The sequence below is a fragment of the Pithys albifrons genome, chromosome 24 (genome assembly GCF_047495875.1).
Source record: "Pithys albifrons albifrons isolate INPA30051 chromosome 24, PitAlb_v1, whole genome shotgun sequence".
Lineage (NCBI taxonomy): Eukaryota > Metazoa > Chordata > Aves > Passeriformes > Thamnophilidae > Pithys > Pithys albifrons.
The window spans coordinates 7,840,810-7,865,248 of NC_092481.1; the positions used below are offsets into that span (position 1 = coordinate 7,840,810).

A 24,439-nucleotide genomic window follows, 5' to 3' on the forward strand; every position below is an offset into this window, starting at 1 on the left:
AAGGCCAAGGATCAGCGCAGGCTCTGCGGCAGAGACAACTCCCACTGCTGGACAGGGAAGGGACCCTTTCCCCCTTCTCCCAGAAAACTGGGAAGGAATAGCAACTGCCTGCAGCTGGCTGGAGTTCCTCTTGGCCCTGGGCTTTCTGTCCCATTCGCGGCCACAGGACAATGCTGGAATCATTCCAGCCTTGGCAGTGAGGGACTGAACACCCCCCTGGAGCCTATGCAGGGCAGGCTGCTGCCCATCAGCCTCTGACTGTGGGGGTGTGGAGGGGCTGGAGATTTGAGGGAGTGCCCGATGTATTTCCCTCACTTTGGTAACCAATCTGGTCACCAAAAAGACTACTTGATCTCTTTCAACAGGGCAACAATTAAGCAAGAGGTGCCCAAAGGAATTGGATTTTCTGGAGAATAAAACCACGCGCTGAAAATCCTCCCTGATCATCACTGGTCTGACTTCCATGGAGCGGTCACCTGGGCAAGGAGCATCCAATGCTGCTGGAAGTGACTTTGACACAATGTCATTTACATTTTATGCTGGCAAAGACCCTCTGACTGGTCACCCCCAGTGACTGGAATGACCAGACTGGGCACCCAGGGCACTAATTACAGGGGTCATGTTTAATGGAAGAGCAGGGGACCCTCTCCCCTGCCCAGAGGAGCTGCACTGTTTCCTTCTGTAGAATAAAAAGAAATGAAAAATAGGAAAAAAAATTTAAAAGTACACTAAAAAAAAGAAATGATGAAAACATAAAACTTATTAAGCCCCCACTAAATACAAGGTAAATACAAATACTTAAAAATGAAAATTAAAAAAGAAAAAGGAAATCAGAACAAGAAAACATAGAATAAAAAAAATAAAGCAGAATTATAAATAAAACGGCAGAAATAGAAATCATTAAATAAAAAATACAATAAAAAGAAAATAAACAAGAAAAATAAAATGTAAATAGAATTCACAGAAAATAAAAACCAAAACCAGAGAACCAAACGAGCGAAAGGGTCTCCGTCGGGCGCAGGTTCCGCTCCCTGAGCGGGGCCGGACTCGCCGCTGCTGCCGCCTGGTGGTGCGTACGAGGTACTGCATGTGCGCCAGGACTCGCGGGTGACACCTGCTGACCGAAGTGAGTTACTGCAACAGAGACCACCGCGCATGCGCAATTGCAAATGGGGAGGGGCCGAGGCACGGGCGCGGCAGTGCCCGGTGTGCGCGTGCGCGGGGAGCGTCGCGGCCCGGCCCGGGACAGCGCGGGGGCCCCTCGGGCACGGCCACGGCCGCTGGCGCGCTGCAGACAGAGGCGCGGGGACCCTGTCAAAAACCAGTGGGTAGTGACCCCTAAAATGGGGTGGCGGGTGTGGCGGGGGAAGTCCCATTAACGTTCCCCCTCCAATTTTTCAGGCAGCCGCTCAGGGACTTGTAGGGGGGCCCGCGAGGCCGTCACTTCCTGACCGGGACTCGGTGGTTCCGGTTTTCTCTCGATGGTCTTGGCGATCTAGGCCGTCACTTCCGGACCACACTAAAGGCGGCCGGAAGTGATGGCGGCCGCATTCCAGATGGCCGCCTCCCGGGACGGAAATGATGGCAGCCACACTCAAGATGGCGTCGGAGCCCCCCCCCCCCCCCCCCCCCCCTCTGATAGGGGCTCAGCCTTTTGCGTGAGCCTGAGCCGGCTCCGGCGCTCGCAGGACCATCGCGCCGCGGTGCTTCCCGCCGTGGGGCAGGGCCGTGGGCGCCCAGCGGCGGCGCGGGGGCGGCGGAGGATCGCGGGCGGCAGGCGGGCCCCGGCGGGGAGGACTAAGCCCTGTCGCTACTGCGCACGCGCAGAGTCCAAGTCGCCATCTCTGCTGCCCGAGAGCGACATCCCGACGTCGGACATGGCGCTGTTTTCCCGCACCTGCCGCAGCCGGTGCCGCGGGAGCGCGCGGGGAACATCCCGCCGCCGGTGCGGCTGCTCCAGAGGCGTTCCTGGAGCGCGGCGCCGGCACCATCGCCCGCAGCGCCGCCGCCAAGATCGTGAGTGCCGGGGCCGCGGGGCAGGGGCTGGGCTGGGCTGGGCCTCAGTGGCGCTCCATGCACGGACAAATACTCTGCGTGCAGCTCGGTGGGTGCTTTCCCGTCCTGGGGGTGAGGTGAATCCTGGGCTCCTGTGCTTTTGTCAGCCGAGATGGAAAATTCCTGCACTTGGTTTTGGCAAGTGGCAGTTTCCCCCAATTTTCTTACCTTGTTTGCTTCCTGTGGAACATGTGGACCAGCAGAACTCTCAGGGCTTGTGTTCAGAACAGGCTTGAGGAGAGTGAGTGAGTGAGTGAGTGAGTGAGTGAGTGAGAATGCATCACAATGTGTGTCTTCCTTGTCCTGCACTGCAGGATCAGAATCCTGGTTTAGGTTAGGGGTGCTTTTGCGTTCTTGTTTAGAGCTTCATGTTTGCTTTCCTTGCAGCCTGGAGTGTTGGGGGGATTCCTGAAGCTGATTGCCTCTAAAGCCAGTGATCCCCAAGGCTTTGACCTGCTAAACAGCATCATGGAGCATATGCCCCCGTGAGTATGAGCTCAAATTGCATTCAAAACTGCCTTCTGTGGGCTTTGGTTCTGCAGTGTGCAGTCATGCCAAAGGTTAACACTTCAGGAGCAAAACAACTTTATCTGTGTTTTCTGTAAAGTGACAGCACCAGTCAAAGCCCACTGTGAACTGAATAACTGTTCTTTTAAATTTCCAGTGAATCAGTTGACTGGTACAGGAAACAGATCTTCAATCTGCTATTCCAAAGATTTCCAAATTCCAAACCAACAAAACTTATCAAAAGTAAGTTCCTTGCTCTGAAAAGCTCCACTGTGACACGAGTGGTTCAGAGTGTGCAGTTGCACAGATCAGGCATCCTGTACATGGGTGGGACTCTGGTGGCTCCAGGGACTTGCTCCAAATGCTCTGTAGTCAAGGGGGCATAAAGGGCAGTGGCCACAGCAGGTGACACTCCATGAAAACTGAGGGAATGGAACTAAAGGACTTGTGTAGTTCTCCTCCTTTCCTGGTGTGTGTGATGTCGTTACTTGTCTGAAAGTGTCTCCATTTAATCTCCAGCTAATAGCAACACACTTGCCCTGTCACACAGCAGAGCCATTCTGACCACTGCTCTCTGCAGTTTGTGTTCATGCTGGGAAACATTCCATGCTTTTGTGTCATTTTGGCCTTCATGGGAATACAGTTATGAGGAAGGGTTTACGTTCCTCTGTCAAAGCTGTGACACATTGTTGAAATCATCCCCAGGCAGATGGCCATGCTGATGAAATTCGTGATGTTATCTCTACACAGATCACACAAGGTCTGTTATTAATCCTTTAAAATCTGCTTGATGCCTCCTGTAGAGGAGCAAGAATTACAGGGTTCTTCCAGTGGTGTTCCACCAACCAAATGGAAGTGGTGCTTCCAGCGTTCCACGTTTCAGTGTTGTGGTGCCCGAGAAGATGAGCAGTTTTTAGGCAAACTTTGGAGCAGCAAGTTAATGCCCTTCAGTAAAAGGGAACATTTATGAAGGCTGCCCTTTCTGTCTTCTTCTTAGAATGCATTTTGCTGCTGACTCTAAAGCAATTCTCTTGTTTTCATCTGGAGTTTTACTTTGTCCTTTTTCTTGTCTTCATTAACCAGTATGGCACAGGAAATGGGGCATGAGCTCTGCAGGAAATACTTGGCAGCATACAGCCAAAGGGAGTGTGTTCTGTTGGCTTGGGTTGTATTTCAGGCTGCTGTGCAGTTTTTGCCTTTGAAGCAGGAAAGAGTTGTCTCTCTGGCTGAAATGGCAAAGGAGGTTTGGCGCTAATCTGACTGCCCGGGTGCCTCTCCTTTTGGGGTTCATTTCTGATTTTCTGCCCACAGTTCCTCACGGATAGTTCAAGTTACTGATCTCCTAAGCAGGTCATAAAAGGGAATCATTGCTGTCTCTGGTTTTTATCCTTTGTAACAAGTTTGTGTTTGCAAACATCTATGTAAGAGGGCAGCACCTTAACAAATTGTCTCGTGTTATCTGTTTCCTGGTGCTTTGTGTGGTTTCTGCTTTTCTTTGGTCACCATAGGGTGATAAATCATTCTAAGACATTTTCTCTAAATGTCACACTAACATGTTTGGAATGGTTTTGCAGAAAATGATAATTCCTGAAATCCAGAAAGCATCTTGGACAAGTTGAAAAGCAGATCCGTGCTGTTGGCATCACCAAGACATTAACAGAATGTCCTCCCGTGATGGACACTGAGTACCCCAAGCCGTGGTAGGTGCCACACTTCTTCAGGGTCTGCTGGTGATGCTGTTGGAGGTCTGGAAAGTAGGAGCTTTCACCAGAATAGGCCCCTCCAATAAACTCCTTTGGCATTTCTTCAGGCCCACTGTTGTGGTGAGACTCAGCTTGAGGCTTTTCATACCTTTTCATCCTTCACTGCACAAAGGGAAGTGTGTTTTCAAAGCAAATGGCAGAGCTGGTTTGAGATGTGTTTGAGCCTGGATTTGGCTGAGTAGAGCTCCACTGAAGGGAATTAGGCTACTGTCAGCTTGCATTCCTTCTGGAAAGCTGGGCCCACTTTTGACTTGTAACTGTCATAGTCAGGAGGCCTGAGAATACTCACAAACCTGACAGGCTGTAGTGTCTTAGCCTGAAAGTGGAATCTGGGGGAAAGCTCTGGAGACTGAAAGGCAGTCCAGCAGTCTGGGGGCTCAGGTAGCCCAAACTGAATGACAGTAACCGGATCCAGGACTAGAACTCTTTTTGAATGTACTTAGAGAAAAACTGTAATCTGGAAAAGAATTGCTATTCTTGGGTTTGTATCACAGCAATTTGAGCTGCTAAAAAATGAGGGCATTGCTGATGCTGTTAATATGAGCAGCTGCATTGTGCCTGGAAAGGACCCAGACCCACAGTCCTAGTGCAGCTTCCCTGGGACAGGGACGGTGCCAGGAGTTAAGCAAGTCCCTGCAAAGGGGTTCCAGGTAATCTGAGCGTTCTTGTGAAGCACAGGCTGTCCTCACCTGTTCACTGTTCCCCTCCCCTCTCCCCCCAGGATTCCTTTGCTGCAGGCCCTCCCTCCTTGGCCTCTTCGAGCTGCCTGAGGATGACACGACCCCTGACAAGGAGCACTTCATTGACACAGAGGATACTCCAGGCTATCAGACTGCATTCTCCCAGCTGGCCTTTGCTGGGAAGAAAGAACATGATCCTGTGGGGCAAATGGTGAACAATCCCAGGATCCAGCTGGCCCAGTCTCTGCACAAACTGTTCACAGCGTGCCCAGGCAGGGTAGGTGGTTTGGGCTCTGCATCCCTGGGCTGCATTCAGCAGAGAAGAAATGCCTCTGTGAGAATGGTCTCTTGCTAAGCTTTGATAATCAGCAAAATGAAGTGTGTTGTAGGCAGAAGGCAAGATCTTGCTGTGTCTTATTGTTCTTTGGAACTTGGCTTTTGTAAGGTTTTCCTGGTAACCTCAGAAAGGCCTTGTTTTTCACAGCACTTAGTTTAGCAATAAGCTCAAATATATGCTATTTAAAAGATGAAGATTTATCCACTTGATGGCCTGTAAGTAATGGTTGTCTCCTGTTCAGTTGCATGGACGTGGGAGGTTCAGGCAGCTCATATAAAATTAGACATTTTGAGTGCACAGCTAACTCTTACCACATATAGTGTTTGTTTTGTTCAAGATTTGGGTAAGTAAAGATTGTCTGAGAGATGAGCTGTTTCACCCTCAATAGCTGCTGCTCTCAGAGTGTCTGAGCTTGTGCCCTGTGCATGAAGAGCCATGGCAGTGGCTGAGTGTCCCTGAGCCCTCTGCTGTGTCTGTGCTGCAGGTTCTGTGCATGCTGAGTGTCCCTGAGCCCTCTGCTGTGTCTGTGCTGCAGATTCTGTGCATGCTGAGTGTCCCTGAGCCCTCTGCTGTGTCTGTGCTGCTCTGTCTGTGCATGCTGAGTGTCCCTGAGCCCTCTGCTGTGTCTGTGCTGCAGGTTCTGTGCATGCTGAGTGTCCCTGAGCCCTCTGCTGTGTCTGTGCTGCTCTGTCTGTGCATGCTGAGTGTCCCTGAGCCCTCTGCTGTGTCTGTGCTGCAGGTTCTGTGCATGCTGAGTGTCCCTGAGCCCTCTGCTGTGTCTGTGCTGCAGATTCTGTGCATGCTGAGTGTCCCTGAGCCCTCTGCTGTGTCTGTGCTGCTCTGTCTGTGCATGCTGAGTGTCCCTGAGCCCTCTGCTGTGTCTGTGCTGCAGGTTCTGTGCATGCTGAGTGTCCCTGAGCCCTCTGCTGTGTCTGTGCTGCTCTGTCTGTGCATGCTGAGTGTCCCTGAGCCCTCTGCTGTGTCTGTGCTGCTCTGTCTGTGCATGCTGAGTGTCCCTGAGCCCTCTGCTGTGTCTGTGCTGCTCTGTCTGTGCATGCTGAGTGTCCCTGAGCCCTCTGCTGTGTCTGTGCTGCAGGTTCTGTGCATGCTGAGCACCAGCCTGAACGCAGTGACAATCTGGAAAAGAATTGCTTTTCTTGGGTTTGTATCTCGGCAGTTTGACCTGCTAAAAAATGAGGGCATTGCTGATGCTGTTAATATGAGCAGCTGCATTGTGCCTGGAGAGGACCCAGACCCACAGTCCTAGTGCAGCTTCCCTGGGACAGGGACAGTGCCAGGAGTAAGCAAGTCCCTGCAAAGGATGGAGTAAATCTGCTCCTTGCATCTGTAAGGAAAGACTGAGTAGTAGGGAAGGGGAGCATTTACATGCTGTATTGAGATTTCCATCTGATCCCAGGTGCAGCAGTGATGGGGTGGCTGGGTTTGGTCTGGGCCTGTGAGGATCAGCCCTAAACAGCCCCACTCCACCAGAGGGCCCTGAATCCTCAAGGGAAATGTCCAGTAGGAACCAAACCGGTCGGTAGTTATTGCAGAGGAAAAACCATGCGAAAGAAAAGGTACTTCTGTTCTTCGTGGCAATCCTGTAATGCCTTGTGCAGTCTCTGTGTGCTGTTCTTGGAGTGACCACCCAGTGTGTGTCTAACAAAACCTGTTAGAAAGGTAGTCAGGGATTGGAATTGGGGTCTGATCCCTACAGACTCTTGCAAAGCCTGAAGGACTGCAGTGGTGAGTGTGCTCAGCAAAGGAGGTTTCTCAGTATCTGCTCAGATTTCCCTCAGCTCTGGGGGCCTGGTGGCCAGCTGGAGGTGGGGGGGGACACACATGGGACCCCTTGAGCTTTGTGGGAGGAGCTGGGGGTTGGCACCGTGCGATTTTTTGTTCTTTGGGGTTTTTTCCTGGTTTTCTGATTTCCTTTTTGAGCTCTGTGGTGCTAGGGAGAAAAATCTGGAAACAAATCAAACTGAAGGGATTTCCTGAGTTGCTTTGCAGAGAAGTGCCACCTTCAGAGGATGCACAAATCCACCAGGAAGTCAACGAAGGAGCTGTGGAAAGTGCAGCAGAGTGCAGGGAGCAGCCACTGTCCCAGCTCCCTGGTTTTGGAGGCGTTAGTCCACCTACGGAAAGGAAAAAAGCCTCCCCGTCTTGTTTTCAGCCCTGCAGAGGAATGTCGTGTTCCAGAATTTCGGAGGGATTTGTGTGTGTCCTGTGCTGGCAGCTGCGTGTCTTGGGAGGCCATGGAGTGACATACATTGGGGGGACAAGTGGAAGACATGGGGGGGGGACAAGGGGAGGACATGGGGGGACATCAGGGGGACATGGAGAGGACATGAAGGAGATGGGGTGGACATGGGGGACGCAGGGGACATGGGGGAAACATGGGGGGAACATTGGGGACATGGGAAGGCTATAGGGGGACATGCGGGGGACATGGGATGTCCAGGGAAGTCCATGGGGGCCCAGAGGGGTTCAGAGGGGTCCAAAGCGTTTTGGGGGGTCCAGGAGGGTTCAAGTTGGTCCAGAAGGGTCCAGGGGTTTTCCCTGGGGGTATGAGGGGGTGTCAATGGGGGCCCTAGGAGGATTCAAGGTGGTCCAGGAATGTTCAGGGGAGTCCGGGAGGGTTCAGGGGGTTTTAAGGGAGTGGAAGGGGGTTTCACAGGGGTCCAAGGGGGTCCAGGAGAGTTTCGGAGGGTCCAGGGGGTTTTGGGAGGGGGTCCAGGAGTGTCCAGGGGAATCTCAGAGGTGTCCAGGAAGGTTCCAAGGGGCCCAGGAGGGTCCAAGGGGTCCCAGGCGGGTTCGAGAGGGGTCCAGGGGGCTTCAGGGGGTTTGGAGGGGTCCACGGGAGTCCAAGTGTGATTCAAGAGAGTCCAAGGGGTCCAAGGTTTTTGGGAGTGTCAAGGGGGGGTGGGGGGATGTTGCAAAGTGGTCCAAGAGAGTTGAGGAAAGTCCAAGGGGGATTCAGGAGGGTCCAGGGGAGTTCAGGAAGGTCCAAAGGGATCCAGGAGAAGTCAGAGTGGAATGAGGGGGGTCTCACAGTGGATGAAGGTGGTAAGGTGGGTCTCAGAGGAGTCACAGGGAGGTAAGGGGAGGTAAGAGTGGTCAGGGGGTGCCTGGGGCACTCAGGGACCCCCATTGCCCACAGCCCAGCAATGTCGTTCCTCGGGAACCTCCCTTGGGGGCCCCCGGTGCCCGAAATGTCGTCCCTCGGCAACCCCCCCTTAGGGACCCCCGGTGCCCGAAATACCGCCCCTCGGCAACCCCCCCTTAGGGACCCCCGGCGCCCGAGGGGTCGCCCTGCGGCAACGCCCCCTCGGGGACCCCCGGCGCCCTCGGGGTCACCCCGCGGCAACCCCCCCTCGGGTAACCCCGGCGCCCGAGGGTTCGCCCCTCGGCAAACCCCCTTGGGGACCCCCGGCTCCCAAGGGGTTGCCCCTCGGCAAACCCCCCTTGGGGACCCCCGGTGCCCGAGTGCTTGCCCCTCGGCAATCCCCCCTTTTCCCTGGGCGCAAAGCTCGACGGCGCGTGCCACGTGCTGGTCGGGGAAAGTGCCGTTTTTCAGCCCAGAATTCAAGGCGGACAAAGAATCCTCCCTGGGAAAAGGTGCCAGGACAGAAAGCGATTGTTCCTTTTCTAGGGTTAATGGGGCCCCATCATTGGCACCTGAGAGCCCACGGCTGCCACCTTTTCCCTGGGCGAAGAGCTGGACAGTGCGTGCCACGTGCGGGTCCTGGGAGGAATCTTCGTCCGTCTGGAATTCTGATTCCAGACGGACCCAAATTCCTTGGGCACCCCCGGTGCCCGAAATGCGGTACCTCGGAGAGGCCCCTTGGGGGCCCCCAGAGACCCCCAAGGGACCCCCCAGGGACCCCCCAGAGACTCTCTGAGATTCCCAGAGACACCCAGGGACCCCCCAGGGACCCCCAGGAAGCCACAGAGATCTGCCAGAGAACCCCAAATGACCCCCAGAGAACCCCCAGAGACTCTCAGAGACCCCCCAGGGACCCCCGGTGCCCGAAATGTCGTCCCTCGAAGAACCCGCCTTGGGGACCCCCAGTGCCCGAAATGTCGTCCCTGGGACAACCCCCTTGGGGACCCCAGAGACCCCCAGAGACCCCTCCCAGGGACCCCCCAGGGACACCCAGAGACCCCGGAGATTCCCAGACACTCCCAGGGACACCCAGGGACCCCCCAGGAAGCTACAGAGATCTCCCAGAGACCCCCCCAGAGACTGTCAGAGGTCCCCAGACACCCCAGGGACCCCCAGAGACTCTCAGAGACCCTCCATGGACACCCAGAGACCCCCAGAGATCCCCCAGGGACCCCCCAGAGACCCCAAGGACCCCCCAGGGGCCCCCACAGACCCCCAGAAACCCCCCTGTGACCCCCCAAGAACCCCCCTGAGGATCCCCTGGAACACCCCAGAAACCCCCAGGCACCCCCTGAGACTCCCAGAGAACCCCAGAGACCCTCAGGGACCCCCCAGGGACGCCCAGAGACCTCCCAGAGATGCCTCCGAGACCCCCCAGGGACCCCCATAGACCTCCCAGAGATCACGAGAGACCCCCCAGGGACCTCCAGAGACCCCCAGGGACCCACCCTGGGACCCCCAGAGAACCCCAGGGACCCACAGGAACCCCTCATGGATCCACCAGAGACCCCCATAGATCCCCCAGAGACCTCCAGAGACCACCAGAGATGCCCCAGAGACCCCCACAGGGATCGCCGGTGCCCGAAATGTCGTCCCTCGGAGAACCCCCTTGGGGACCCCCGGTGCCCGAAATGTCGTCCCTCGGGGAACCCCCTTGGGGACCCCCGGTGCCCGAAATGTCGTCCCTCGGGGAACCCCCTTGGGGACCCCCGGTGCCCGAAATGTCGTCCCTCGGGAACCCCCCTTGGGGACCCCCGGTGCCCGAAATGTCGTCCCTCGGGAGCCCCCCTTGGGGACCCCCGGTGCCCGAAATGTCGTCCCTCGGGAGCCCCCCTTGGGGACCCCCGGTGCCCGAAATGTCGTCCCTCGGGAGCCCCCCTTGGGGACCCCCGGTGCCCGAAATGTCGTCCCTCGGGAGCCCCCCTTGGGGACCCCCGGTGCCCAAAATGTCGGCCCTCCCCAGCCCCCGCCTTGGGGAGCCCCGGCGCCCGAGGTGTCGCCCCTCAGCAACGCCCCCTTCGGGGACCCCCGGGGCCCGAGCTGTTGCCCCTCGGCGACCCTCCTTGGGGACCCCTAGTGCCCGAAATGTCGTCCCTGGGACAACCCCCTTGGGGACCCCCGGTGCCCGAAATGCCGTCCCTCGGACAACCTCCTTGGGGACCCCAGAGACCCCCAGAGACCCCCCCCCAGGGACCCCCCAGGGACACCCAGAGACCCCAGAGATTCCCAGACACTCCCAGGGACACCCAGGGACCCCCCAGGGACCCCCAGGAAGCTACAGAGATCTCCCAGAGAACCCCCAGTTTCCCCCAGAGTCCCCCAAAGACTGTCAGAGACCCCCAAACACCCCAGGGACCCCCATAGACCCCCAGACACCTCCCAGGGACTCCCAGACGCCCCCAGGGACCCCCCAGAGACCCCCAGAGACTCTCAGAGACCCCGCAGGGACCCCCAGAGAGCCCACTGGGACTCCCCAGGGACCCCCAGAGAACCCCTCCAAGACCCCCAGGGACACCCCCAGACCCACAGGGACCCCCAGAGACCCCCCATAGATCACCAGAGACCGCCCAAGGACCCCCACAGACCCCCAGACACCCCCAGAGACTCCCAGGGGCCCCCAGAAACTCCCAGAGACCCCTCAGGGACCCCCAGAGACTCCCAGACACCCCAGAGACCCCCAGAGACCCCCACGGACCCCCCAGGGACCACCAGAGACCCCCCAGAGACTCTCAAAGACCTCCAGGGACTCCCAGACAACCGCTGAGACCCACCAGGGACTCTCAGATGCCCCCAGAGACCCCCAGAGATCCCCAGAGACCCCCAGACCCCTCCAGGTACCCCCAGACACCCACAGAGACCCTCCAGAGACCCCCAGAGACTCTCAGAGATCCCTCAGGGACCTCCCAGGGACCCCCAAGGACCCCCCAGGGACCCTCAGAGATCTCCCTGTGACCCCCCAAGAATGCCCCTGGGGATCCCCTGGGACCACCCAGAAACCCCCAGACATCCCCAGAGACTCCCAGAGAACCCCCAGAGACCCCCCAGGGACCCTCAAACACCCCCAGAGACTCCCAGAGACCCCCAGAGACACTCAGGGACCCCCAGAGACCTCCCAGAGACGCCTCCGAGACCCCCCAGGGACCCCAATAGATCCCCCAGAGACCCCTCCGAGACCCCCCAGGGACCCCCATAGACCCCCAGAGATCACGAGAGACCCCCCAGGGACCCGTCCAGAGATCCCCAGAGACCCCTCCGAGACCCCCAGCGACTCCCAGGAACCCCATGGACCGACGCTGGGACCCCCAGAGAACCCAAGGGACCCCCAGGAATTCCCCATAGATCCCCCAGAGAACTCCATACATCCCCCAGAGACTTCTAGAGACCCCCAGAGACTCTCTAGAGACACCCAAAGACCCCCCCAGACACACCCCAGTGACCCCCAGAGACCCACAGGGACTCATTAACCCTAGAAAAGGAGCAATCGCTTTCTGTCCTGGCCCTTTTTTCCTGGCAGGAATCTTCGTCCGTCCGGAATTCTGGGCTGAAAAATGGCACTTTCCCGGACCTGCACGTGGCCCGCGCCGTCGAGCTTTGCGCCCAGGGAAAAGGCGGCAGCCTTTGGCTCTCAGGTGCCAATGATGGGGCCCTATTGACCCTAGAAAAGGAGCAGGTCCGGGAAAGTGCCATTTTTCAGCCCAGAATTCCGGACGGACGAAGATTGCTGCCAGGAAAAATGGGCCAGGACAGAAAGCCATTGCTCCTTTTCTAGGGTCAATAGGGCCCCATCATTGGCACCTGAAAGCCAAAGGCTGCCGCCTTTTCCCTGGGCGCAAAGCTCGACGGCGCGGGCCACGTGCAGGTCCGGGAAAGTGCCATTTTTCAGCCCAGAATTCCGGACGGACGAAGATTGCTGCCAGGAAAAAAGGGCCAGGACAGAAAGCCATTGCTCCTTTTCTAGGGTCAATAGGGCCCCATCATTGGCACCTGAGAGCCAAAGGCTGCCGCCTTTTCCCTGGGCGCAAAGCTCGACGGCGCGGGCCACGTGCAGGTCCGGGAAAGTGCCATTTTTCAGCCCAGAATTCCGGACGGACGAAGATTGCTGCCAGGAAAAAAGGGCCAGGACAGAAAGCGATTGCTCCTTTTCTAGGGTCAATAGGGCCCCATCATTGGCACCCGAGAGCCAAAGGCTGCCGCCTTTTCCCTGGGCGCAAAGCTCGACGGCGCGGGCCACGTGCAGGTCCGGGAAAGTGCCATTTTTCAGCCCAGAATTCCGGACGGACGAAGATTGCTGCCAGGAAAAAAGGGCCAGGACAGAAAGCGATTGCTCCTTTTCTAGGGTCAATAGCGCCCCATCATTGGCACCTGAGAGCCAAAGGCTGCCGCCTTTTCCCTGGGCGCAAAGCTCGACGGCGCGGGCCACGTGCAGGTCCGGGAAAGTGCCATTTTTCAGCCCAGAATTCCGGACGGACGAAGATTGCTGCCAGGAAAAAAGGGCCAGGACAGAAAGCGATTGCTCCTTATCTAGGGTCAATAGGGCCCCATCATTGGCACCCGACAGCCAAAAGCTGCCGCCTTTTCCCTGGGCGCAAAGCTCGACGGCGCGGGCCACGTGCAGGTCCGGGAAAGTGCCATTTTTCAGCCCAGAATTCCGGACGGACGAAGATTGCTGCCAGGAAAAAAAAGCCAGGACAGAAAGCCATTGCTCCTTTTCTAGGGTCAATAGGGCCCCATCATTGGCACCTGAGAGCCAAAGGCTGCCGCCTTTTCCCTGGGCGCAAAGCTCGACGACGCGGGCCACGTGCAGGTCCGGGAAAGTGCCATTTTTCAGCCCAGAATTCCGGACGGACGAAGATTCCTGCCAGGATAAAAGGGCCAGGACAGAAAGTGATTGCTCCTTTTCTAGGGTCAATAGGGCCCCATCATTGGCACCTGAGAGCCAAAGGCTGCCGCCTTTTCCCTGGGCGCAAAGCTCGACGGCGCGGGCCACGTGCAGGTCCGGGAAAGTGCCATTTTTCAGCCCAGAATTCCGGACGGACGAAGATTGCTGCCAGGAAAAAAGGGCCAGGACAGAAAGCCATTGCTCCTTTTCTAGGGTCAATAGGGCCCCATCATTGGCACCTGAGAGCCAAAGGCTGCCGCCTTTTCCCTGGGCGCAAAGCTCGACGGCGCGGGCCACGTGCAGGTCCGGGAAAGTGCCATTTTTCAGCCCACAATTCCGGACGGACGAAGATTGCTGCCAGGAAAAAAGGGCCAGGACAGAAAGCCATTGCTCCTTTTCTAGGGTCAATAGGACCCCATCATTGGCACCTGAGAGCCAAAGGCTGCCGCCTTTTCCCTGGGCGCAAAGCTCGACGGCGCGGGCCACGTGCAGGTCCGGGAAAGTGCCATTTTTCAGCCCAGAATTCCGGACGGACGAAGATTGCTGCCAGGAAAAAAGGGCCAGGACAGAAAGCCATTGCTCCTTTTCTAGGGTCAATAGGGCCCCATCATTGGCACCTGAGAGCCAAAGGCTGCCGCCTTTTCCCTGGGCGCAAAGCTCGACGGCGCGGGCCACGTGCAGGTCCGGGAAAGTGCCATTTTTCAGCCCAGAATTCCGGACGGACGAAGATTGCTGCCAGGATAAAAGGGCCAGGACAGAAAGCGATTGCTCCTTTTCTAGGGTCAATAGGGCCCCATCATTGGCACCTGAGAGCCAAAGGCTGCCGCCTTTTCCCTGGGCGCAAAGCTCGACGGCGCGGGCCACGTGCAGGTCCGGGAAAGTGCCATTTTTCAGCCCAGAATTCCGGACGGACGAAGATTGCTGCCAGGAAAAAAGGGCCAGGACAGAAAGCCATTGCTCCTTTTCTAGGGTCAATAGGGCCCCATCATTGGCACCTGAGAGCCAAAGGCTGCCGCCTTTTCCCTGGGCGCAAAGCTCGACGGCGCGGGCCACGTGCAGGTCCGGGAAAGTGCCATTTTTCAGCCCAGAATTCCGGACGGACGAAGATTCCTGCCAGGAAAAAAGGGCCAGGACAGAAAGCCATTGCTCCTTTTCTAGGGTCAATAGGGCCCCATCATTGGCACCTGAGAGCCAAAGGCTGCCGCCTTTTCCCTGGGCGCAAAGCTCGACGGCGCGGGCCACGTGCAGGTCCGGGAAAGTGCCATTTTTCAGCCCAGAATTCCGGACGGACGAAGATTGCTGCCAGGAAAAAAGGGCCAGGACAGAAAGCGATTGCTCCTTTTCTAGGGTCAATAGGGCCCCATCATTGGCACCTGAGAGCCAAAGGCTGCCGCCTTTTCCCTGGGCGCAAAGCTCGACGGCGCGGGCCACGTGCAGGTCCGGGAAAGTGCCATTTTTCAGCCCAGAATTCCGGACGGACGAAGATTGCTGCCAGGAAAAAAGGGCCAGGACAGAAAGCCATTGCTCCTTTTCTAGGGTCAATAGGGCCCCATCATTGGCACCTGAGAGCCAAAGGCTGCCGCCTTTTCCTTGGGCGCAAAGCTCGACGGCGCGGGCCACGTGCAGGTCCGGGAAAGTGCCATTTTTCAGCCCAGAATTCCGGACGGACGAAGATTGCTGCCAGGAAAAAAGGGCCAGGACAGAAAACGATTGCTCCTTTTCTAGGGTCAATAGGGCCCCATCATTGGCACCTGAGAGCCAAAGGCTGCCGCCTTTTCCCTGGGCGCAAAGCTCGACGGCGCGGGCCACGTGCAGGTCCGGGAAAGTGCCATTTTTCAGCCCACAATTCCGGACGGACGAAGATTGCTGCCAGGAAAAAAGGGCCAGGACAGAAAGCCATTGCTCCTTTTCTAGGGTCAATAGGGCCCCATCATTGGCACCTGAGAGCCAAAGGCTGCCGCCTTTTCCCTGGGCGCAAAGCTCGACGGCGCGGGCCACGTGCAGGTCCGGGAAAGTGCCATTTTTCAGCCCAGAATTCCGGACGGACGAAGATTGCTGCCAGGAAAAAAAAGCCAGGACAGAAAGCCATTGCTCCTTTTCTAGGGTCAATAGGGCCCCATCATTGGCACCTGAGAGCCAAAGGCTGCCGCCTTTTCCCTGGGCGCAAAGCTCGACGGCGTGGGCCACGTGCAGGTCCGGGAAAGTGCCATTTTTCAGCCCAGAATTCCGGACGGAGGAAGATTGCTGCCAGGAAAAAAGGGCCAGGACAGAAAGCCATTGCTCCTTTTCTAGGGTCAATAGGGCCCCATCATTGGCACCTGAGAGCCAAAGGCTGCCGCCTTTTCCCTGGGCGCAAAGCTCGACGGCGCGGGCCACGTGCAGGTCCGGGAAAGTGCCATTTTTCAGCCCAGAATTCCGGACGGACGAAGATTGCTGCCAGGAAAAAAGGGCCAGGACAGAAAGCCATTGCTCCTTTTCTAGGGTCAATAGGGCCCCATCATTGGCACCTGAGAGCCAAAGGCTGCCGCCTTTTCCCTGGGCGCAAAGCTCGACGGCGCGGGCCACGTGCAGGTCCGGGAAAGTGCCATTTTTCAGCCCAGAATTCCGGACGGATGAAGATTGCTGCCAGGAAAAAAAAGCCAGGACAGAAAGCCATTGCTCCTTTTCTAGGGTCAATAGGGCCCCATCATTGGCACCTGAGAGCCAAAGGCTGCCGCCTTTTCCCTGGGCACAAAGCTCGACGGCGCGGGCCACGTGCAGGTCCGGGAAAGTGCCATTTTTCAGCCCAGAATTCCGGACGGACGAAGATTGCTGCCAGGAAAAAAGGGCCAGGACAGAAAACGATTGCTCCTTTTCTAGGGTCAATAGGGCCCCATCATTGGCACCTGAGAGCCAAAGGCTGCCGCCTTTTCCCTGGGCGCAAAGCTCGACGGCGCGGGCCACGTGCAGGTCCGGGAAAGTGCCATTTTTCAGCCCACAATTCCGGACGGACGAAGATTGCTGCCAGGAAAAAAGGGCCAGGACAGAAAGCCATTGCTCCTTTTCTAGGGTCAATAGGGCCCCATCATTGGCACCTGAGAGCCAAAGGCTGCCGCCTTTTCCCTGGGCGCAAAGCTCGACGGCGCGGGCCACGTGCAGGTCCGGGAAAGTGCCATTTTTCAGCCCAGAATTCCGGACGGACGAAGATTGCTGCCAGGAAAAAAAAGCCAGGACAGAAAGCCATTGCTCCTTTTCTAGGGTCAATAGGGCCCCATCATTGGCACCTGAGAGCCAAAGGCTGCCGCCTTTTCCCTGGGCGCAAAGCTCGACGGCGCGGGCCACGTGCAGGTCCGGGAAAGTGCCATTTTTCAGCCCAGAATTCCGGACGGACGAAGATTGCTGCCAGGAAAAAAGGGCCAGGACAGAAAACGATTGCTCCTTTTCTAGGGTCAATAGGGCCCCATCATTGGCACCTGAGAGCCAAAGGCTGCCGCCTTTTCCCTGGGCGCAAAGCTCGACGGCGCGGGCCACGTGCAGGTCCGGGAAAGTGCCATTATTCAGCCCAGAATTCCGGACGGACGAAGATTGCTGCCAGGAAAAAAGGGCCAGGGCAGAAAGCGATTGCTCCTTTTCTAGGGTCAATAGGGCCCCATCATTGGCACCTGAGAGCCAAAGGCTGCCGCCTTTTCCCTGGGCGCAAAGCTCGACGGCGCGGGCCACGTGCAGGTCCGGGAAAGTGCCATTTTTCAGCCCAGAATTCCGGACGGACGAAGATTGCTGCCAGGAAAAAAGGGCCAGGACAGAAAGCGATTGCTCCTTTTCTAGGGTCAATAGGGCCCCATCATTGGCACCTGAGAGCCAAAGGCTGCCGCCTTTTCCCTGGGCGCAAAGCTCGACGGCGCGGGCCACGTGCAGGTCCGGGAAAGTGCCATTTTTCAGCCCAGAATTCCGGACGGACGAAGATTGCTGCCAGGAATAAAGGGCCAGGACAGAAAGCCATTGCTCCTTTTCTAGGGTCAATAGGGCCCCATCATTGGCACCTGAGAGCCAAAGGCTGCCGCCTTTTCCCTGGGCGCAAAGCTCGACGGCGTGGGCCACGTGCAGGTCCGGGAAAGTGCCATTTTTCAGCCCAGAATTCCGGACGGAGGAAGATTGCTGCCAGGAAAAAAGGGCCAGGACAGAAAGCCATTGCTCCTTTTCTAGGGTCAATAGGGCCCCATCATTGGCACCTGAGAGCCAAAGGCTGCCGCCTTTTCCCTGGGCGCAAAGCTCGACGGCGCGGGCCACGTGCAGGTCCGGGAAAGTGCCATTTTTCAGCCCAGAATTCCGGACGGACGAAGATTGCTGCCAGGAAAAAAGGGCCAGGACAGAAAGCCATTGCTCCTTTTCTAGGGTCAATAGGGCCCCATCATTGGCACCTGAGAGCCAAAGGCTGCCGCCTTTTCCCTGGGCGCAAAGCTCGACGGCGCGGGCCACGTGCAGGTCCGGGAAAGTGCCATTTTTCAGCCCAGAATTCCGGACGGATGAAGATTGCTGCCAGGAAAAAAAAGCCAGGACAGAAAGCCATTGCTCCTTTTCTAGGGTCAATAGGGCCCCATCATTGGCACCTGAGAGCCAAAGGCTGCCGCCTTTTCCCTGGGCACAAAGCTCGACGGCGCGGGCCACGTGCAGGTCCGGGAAAGTGCCATTTTTCAGACCAGAATTCCGGACGGACGAAGATTCCTGCCAGGATAAAAGGGCCAGGACAGAAAGTGATTGCTCCTTTTCTAGGGTCAATAGGGCCCCATCATTGGCACCTGAGAGCCAAAGGCTGCCGCCTTTTCCCTGGGCGCAAAGCTCGACGGCGCGGGCCACGTGCAGGTCCGGGAAAGTGCCATTTTTCAGCCCAGAATTCCGGACGGACGAAGATTGCTGCCAGGATAAAAGGGCCAGGACAGAAAGCGATTGCTCCTTTTCTAGGGTCAATAGGGCCCCATCATTGGCACCTGAGAGCCAAAGGCTGCCGCCTTTTCCCTGGGCGCAAAGCTCGACGGCGCGGGCCACGTGCAGGTCCGGGAAAGTGCCATTTTTCAGCCCAGAATTCCGGACGGACGAAGATTGCTGCCAGGAAAAAAGGGCCAGGACAGAAAGCCATTGCTCGTTTTCTAGGGTCAATAGGGCCCCATCATTGGCACCTGAGAGCCAAAGGCTGCCTCCTTTTCCCTGGGCGCAAAGCTCGACGGCGCGGGCCACGTGCAGGTCCGGGAAAGTGCCATTTTTCAGCCCAGAATTCCGGACGGACGAAGATTGCTGCCAGGATAAAAGGGCCAGGACAGAAAGCGATTGCTCCTTTTCTAGGGTCAATAGGGCCCCATCATTGGCACCTGAGAGCCAAAGGCTGCCGCCTTTTCCCTGGGCGCAAAGCTCGACGGCGCGGGCCACGTGCAGGTCCGGGAAAGTGCCATTTTTCAGCCCAGAATTCCGGACGGACGAAGATTGCTGCCAGGAAAAAAAAGCCAGGACAGAAAGCCATTGCTCCTTTTCTAGGGTCAATAGGGCCCCATCATTGGCACCTGAGAGCCAAAGGCTGCCGCCTTTTCCCTGGGCGCAAAGCTCGACGGCGCGGGCCACGTGCAGGTCCGGGAAAGTGCCATTTTTCAGCCCAGAATTCCGGACGGACGAAGATTGCTGCCAGGAAAAAAGGGCCAGGACAGAAAGCGATTGCTCCTTTTCTAGGGTCAATAGGGCCCCATCATTGGCACCTGAGAGCCAAAGGCTGCCGCCTTTTCCCTGGGCGCAAAGCTCGACGGCGCGGGCCACGTGCAGGTCCGGGAAAGTGCCATTTTTCAGCCCAGAATTCCGGACGGACGAAGATTGCTGCCAGGAAAAAAGGGCCAGGACAGAAAGCCATTGCTCCTTTTCTAGGGTCAATAGGGCCCCATCATTGGCACCTGAGAGCCAAAGGCTGCCGCCTTTTCCCTGGGCGCAAAGCTCGACGGCGCGGGCCACGTGCAGGTCCGGGAAAGTGCCATTTTTCAGCCCAGAATTCCGGACGGACGAAGATTGCTGCCAGGAAAAAAGGGCCAGGACAGAAAGCGATTGCTCCTTTTCTAGGGTCAATAGGGCCCCATCATTGGCACCTGAGAGCCAAAGGCTGCCGCCTTTTCCCTGGGCGCAAAGCTCGACGGCGCGGGCCACGTGCAGGTCCGGGAAAGTGCCATTTTTCAGCCCAGAATTCCGGACGGACGAAGATTCCTGCCAGGAAAAAAGGGCCAGGACAGAAAACGATTGCTCCTTTTCTAGGGTCAATAGGGCCCCATCATTGGCACCTGAGAGCCAAAGGCTGCCGCCTTTTCCCTGGGCGCAAAGCTCGACGGCGCGGGCCACGTGCAGGTCCGGGAAAGTGCCATTATTCAGCCCAGAATTCTGGACGGACGAAGATTGCAGCCAGGAAAAAAGGGCCAGGACAGAAAGCGATTGCTCCTTTTCTAGGGTCAATAGGGCCCCATCATTGGCACCTGAGAGCCAAAGGCTGCCGCCTTTTCCCTGGGCGCAAAGCTCGACGGCGCGGGCCACGTGCAGGTCCGGGAAAGTGCCATTATTCAGCCCAGAATTCCGGACGGACGAAGATTCCTGCCAGGAAAAAAGGGCCAGGGCAGAAAGCGATTGCTCCTTTTCTAGGGTCAATAGGGCCCCATCATTGGCACCTGAGAGCCAAAGGCTGCCGCCTTTTCCCTGGGCGCAAAGCTCGACGGCGCGGGCCACGTGCAGGTCCGGGAAAGTGCCATTATTCAGCCCAGAATTCCGGACGGACGAAGATTGCTGCCAGGAAAAAAGGGCCAGGGCAGAAAGCGATTGCTCCTTTTCTAGGGTCAATAGGGCCCCATCATTGGCACCTGAGAGCCAAAGGCTGCCGCCTTTTCCCTGGGCGCAAAGCTCGACGGCGCGGGCCACGTGCAGGTCCGGGAAAGTGCCATTTTTCAGCCCAGAATTCCGGACGGACGAAGATTGCTGCCAGGAAAAAAGGGCCAGGACAGAAAGCGATTGCTCCTTTTCTAGGGTCAATAGGGCCCCATCATTGGCACCTGAGAGCCAAAGGCTGCCGCCTTTTCCCTGGGCGCAAAGCTCGACGGCGCGGGCCACGTGCAGGTCCGGGAAAGTGCCATTTTTCAGCCCAGAATTCCGGACGGACGAAGATTGCTGCCAGGAAAAAAAAGCCAGGACAGAAAGCCATTGCTCCTTTTCTAGGGTCAATAGGGCCCCATCATTGGCACCTGAGAGCCAAAGGCTGCCGCCTTTTCCCTGGGCGCAAAGCTCGACGGCGCGGGCCACGTGCAGGTCCGGGAAAGTGCCATTTTTCAGCCCAGAATTCCGGACGGACGAAGATTGCTGCCAGGAAAAAAGGGCCAGGACAGAAAGCGATTGCTCCTTTTCTAGGGTCAATAGGGCCCCATCATTGGCACCTGAGAGCCAAAGGCTGCCGCCTTTTCCCTGGGCGCAAAGCTCGACGGCGCGGGCCACGTGCAGGTCCGGGAAAGTGCCATTTTTCAGCCCAGAATTCCGGACGGACGAAGATTGCTGCCAGGAATAAAGGGCCAGGACAGAAAGCCATTGCTCCTTTTCTAGGGTCAATAGGGCCCCATCATTGGCACCTGAGAGCCAAAGGCTGCCGCCTTTTCCCTGGGCGCAAAGCTCGACGGCGTGGGCCACGTGCAGGTCCGGGAAAGTGCCATTTTTCAGCCCAGAATTCCGGACGGAGGAAGATTGCTGCCAGGAAAAAAGGGCCAGGACAGAAAGCCATTGCTCCTTTTCTAGGGTCAATAGGGCCCCATCATTGGCACCTGAGAGCCAAAGGCTGCCGCCTTTTCCCTGGGCGCAAAGCTCGACGGCGCGGGCCACGTGCAGGTCCGGGAAAGTGCCATTTTTCAGCCCAGAATTCCGGACGGACGAAGATTGCTGCCAGGAAAAAAGGGCCAGGACAGAAAGCCATTGCTCCTTTTCTAGGGTCAATAGGGCCCCATCATTGGCACCTGAGAGCCAAAGGCTGCCGCCTTTTCCCTGGGCGCAAAGCTCGACGGCGCGGGCCACGTGCAGGTCCGGGAAAGTGCCATTTTTCAGCCCAGAATTCCGGACGGATGAAGATTGCTGCCAGGAAAAAAAAGCCAGGACAGAAAGCCATTGCTCCTTTTCTAGGGTCAATAGGGCCCCATCATTGGCACCTGAGAGCCAAAGGCTGCCGCCTTTTCCCTGGGCACAAAGCTCGACGGCGCGGGCCACGTGCAGGTCCGGGAAAGTGCCATTTTTCAGACCAGAATTCCGGACGGACGAAGATTCCTGCCAGGATAAAAGGGCCAGGACAGAAAGTGATTGCTCCTTTTCTAGGGTCAATAGGGCCCCATCATTGGCACCTGAGAGCCAAAGGCTGCCGCCTTTTCCCTGGGCGCAAAGCTCGACGGCGCGGGCCACGTGCAGGTCCGGGAAAGTGCCATTTTTCAGCCCAGAATTCCGGACGGACGAAGATTGCTGCCAGGATAAAAGGGCCAGGACAGAAAGCGATTGCTCCTTTTCTAGGGTCAATAGGGCCCCATCATTGGCACCTGAGAGCCAAAGGCTGCCGCCTTTTCCCTGGGCGCAAAGCTCGACGGCGCGGGCCACGTGCAGGTCCGGGAAAGTGCCATTTTTCAGCCCAGAATTCCGGACGGACGAAGATTGCTGCCAGGAAAAAAGGGCCAGGACAGAAAGCCATTGCTCGTTTTCTAGGGTCAATAGGGCCCCATCATTGGCACCTGAGAGCCAAAGGCTGCCTCCTTTTCCCTGGGCGCAAAGCTCGACGGCGCGGGCCACGTGCAGGTCCGGGAAAGTGCCATTTTTCAGCCCAGAATTCCGGACGGACGAAGATTGCTGCCAGGATAAAAGGGCCAGGACAGAAAGCGATTGCTCCTTTTCTAGGGTCAATAGGGCCCCATCATTGGCACCTGAGAGCCAAAGGCTGCCGCCTTTTCCCTGGGCGCAAAGCTCGACGGCGCGGGCCACGTGCAGGTCCGGGAAAGTGCCATTTTTCAGCCCAGAATTCCGGACGGACGAAGATTGCTGCCAGGAAAAAAAAGCCAGGACAGAAAGCCATTGCTCCTTTTCTAGGGTCAATAGGGCCCCATCATTGGCACCTGAGAGCCAAAGGCTGCCGCCTTTTCCCTGGGCGCAAAGCTCGACGGCGCGGGCCACGTGCAGGTCCGGGAAAGTGCCATTTTTCAGCCCAGAATTCCGGACGGACGAAGATTGCTGCCAGGAAAAAAGGGCCAGGACAGAAAGCGATTGCTCCTTTTCTAGGGTCAATAGGGCCCCATCATTGGCACCTGAGAGCCAAAGGCTGCCGCCTTTTCCCTGGGCGCAAAGCTCGACGGCGCGGGCCACGTGCAGGTCCGGGAAAGTGCCATTTTTCAGCCCAGAATTCCGGACGGACGAAGATTGCTGCCAGGAAAAAAGGGCCAGGACAGAAAGCCATTGCTCCTTTTCTAGGGTCAATAGGGCCCCATCATTGGCACCTGAGAGCCAAAGGCTGCCGCCTTTTCCCTGGGCGCAAAGCTCGACGGCGCGGGCCACGTGCAGGTCCGGGAAAGTGCCATTTTTCAGCCCAGAATTCCGGACGGACGAAGATTGCTGCCAGGAAAAAAGGGCCAGGACAGAAAGCGATTGCTCCTTTTCTAGGGTCAATAGGGCCCCATCATTGGCACCTGAGAGCCAAAGGCTGCCGCCTTTTCCCTGGGCGCAAAGCTCGACGGCGCGGGCCACGTGCAGGTCCGGGAAAGTGCCATTTTTCAGCCCAGAATTCCGGACGGACGAAGATTCCTGCCAGGAAAAAAGGGCCAGGACAGAAAACGATTGCTCCTTTTCTAGGGTCAATAGGGCCCCATCATTGGCACCTGAGAGCCAAAGGCTGCCGCCTTTTCCCTGGGCGCAAAGCTCGACGGCGCGGGCCACGTGCAGGTCCGGGAAAGTGCCATTATTCAGCCCAGAATTCTGGACGGACGAAGATTGCAGCCAGGAAAAAAGGGCCAGGACAGAAAGCGATTGCTCCTTTTCTAGGGTCAATAGGGCCCCATCATTGGCACCTGAGAGCCAAAGGCTGCCGCCTTTTCCCTGGGCGCAAAGCTCGACGGCGCGGGCCACGTGCAGGTCCGGGAAAGTGCCATTATTCAGCCCAGAATTCCGGACGGACGAAGATTCCTGCCAGGAAAAAAGGGCCAGGGCAGAAAGCGATTGCTCCTTTTCTAGGGTCAATAGGGCCCCATCATTGGCACCTGAGAGCCAAAGGCTGCCGCCTTTTCCCTGGGCGCAAAGCTCGACGGCGCGGGCCACGTGCAGGTCCGGGAAAGTGCCATTATTCAGCCCAGAATTCCGGACGGACGAAGATTGCTGCCAGGAAAAAAGGGCCAGGGCAGAAAGCGATTGCTCCTTTTCTAGGGTCAATAGGGCCCCATCATTGGCACCTGAGAGCCAAAGGCTGCCGCCTTTTCCCTGGGCGCAAAGCTCGACGGCGCGGGCCACGTGCAGGTCCGGGAAAGTGCCATTTTTCAGCCCAGAATTCCGGACGGACGAAGATTGCTGCCAGGAAAAAAGGGCCAGGACAGAAAGCGATTGCTCCTTTTCTAGGGTCAATAGGGCCCCATCATTGGCACCTGAGAGCCAAAGGCTGCCGCCTTTTCCCTGGGCGCAAAGCTCGACGGCGCGGGCCACGTGCAGGTCCGGGAAAGTGCCATTTTTCAGCCCAGAATTCCGGACGGACGAAGATTGCTGCCAGGAAAAAAAAGCCAGGACAGAAAGCCATTGCTCCTTTTCTAGGGTCAATAGGGCCCCATCATTGGCACCTGAGAGCCAAAGGCTGCCGCCTTTTCCCTGGGCGCAAAGCTCGACGACGCGGGCCACGTGCAGGTCCGGGAAAGTGCCATTTTTCAGCCTAGAATTCCGGACGGACGAAGATTCCTGCCAGGATAAAAGGGCCAGGACAGAAAGCGATTGCTCCTTTTCTAGGGTCAATAGGGCCCCATCATTGGCACCTGAGAGCCAAAGGCTGCCGCCTTTTCCCTGGGCGCAAAG

The 24,439-nt window shown here is 57.3% G+C and overlaps 1 protein-coding gene across 1 annotated transcript; it reads left to right on the forward strand.

Moving 5' to 3' along the window:
* Positions 1-1,155: 1,155 nt before the first annotated feature.
* On the forward strand, positions 1,156-5,821 carry LOC139682288 (uncharacterized). The gene is made up of 5 exons (XM_071576471.1): positions 1,156-1,324; positions 1,670-2,016; positions 2,443-2,540; positions 2,720-2,805; positions 5,047-5,821. Exons 1-5 carry the CDS (start codon positions 1,156-1,158, stop codon positions 5,358-5,360), a joined length of 1,014 nt encoding a protein of 337 aa, XP_071432572.1. The 3' UTR covers positions 5,361-5,821.
* The last annotated feature ends 18,618 nt before the right edge of the window (positions 5,822-24,439 follow it).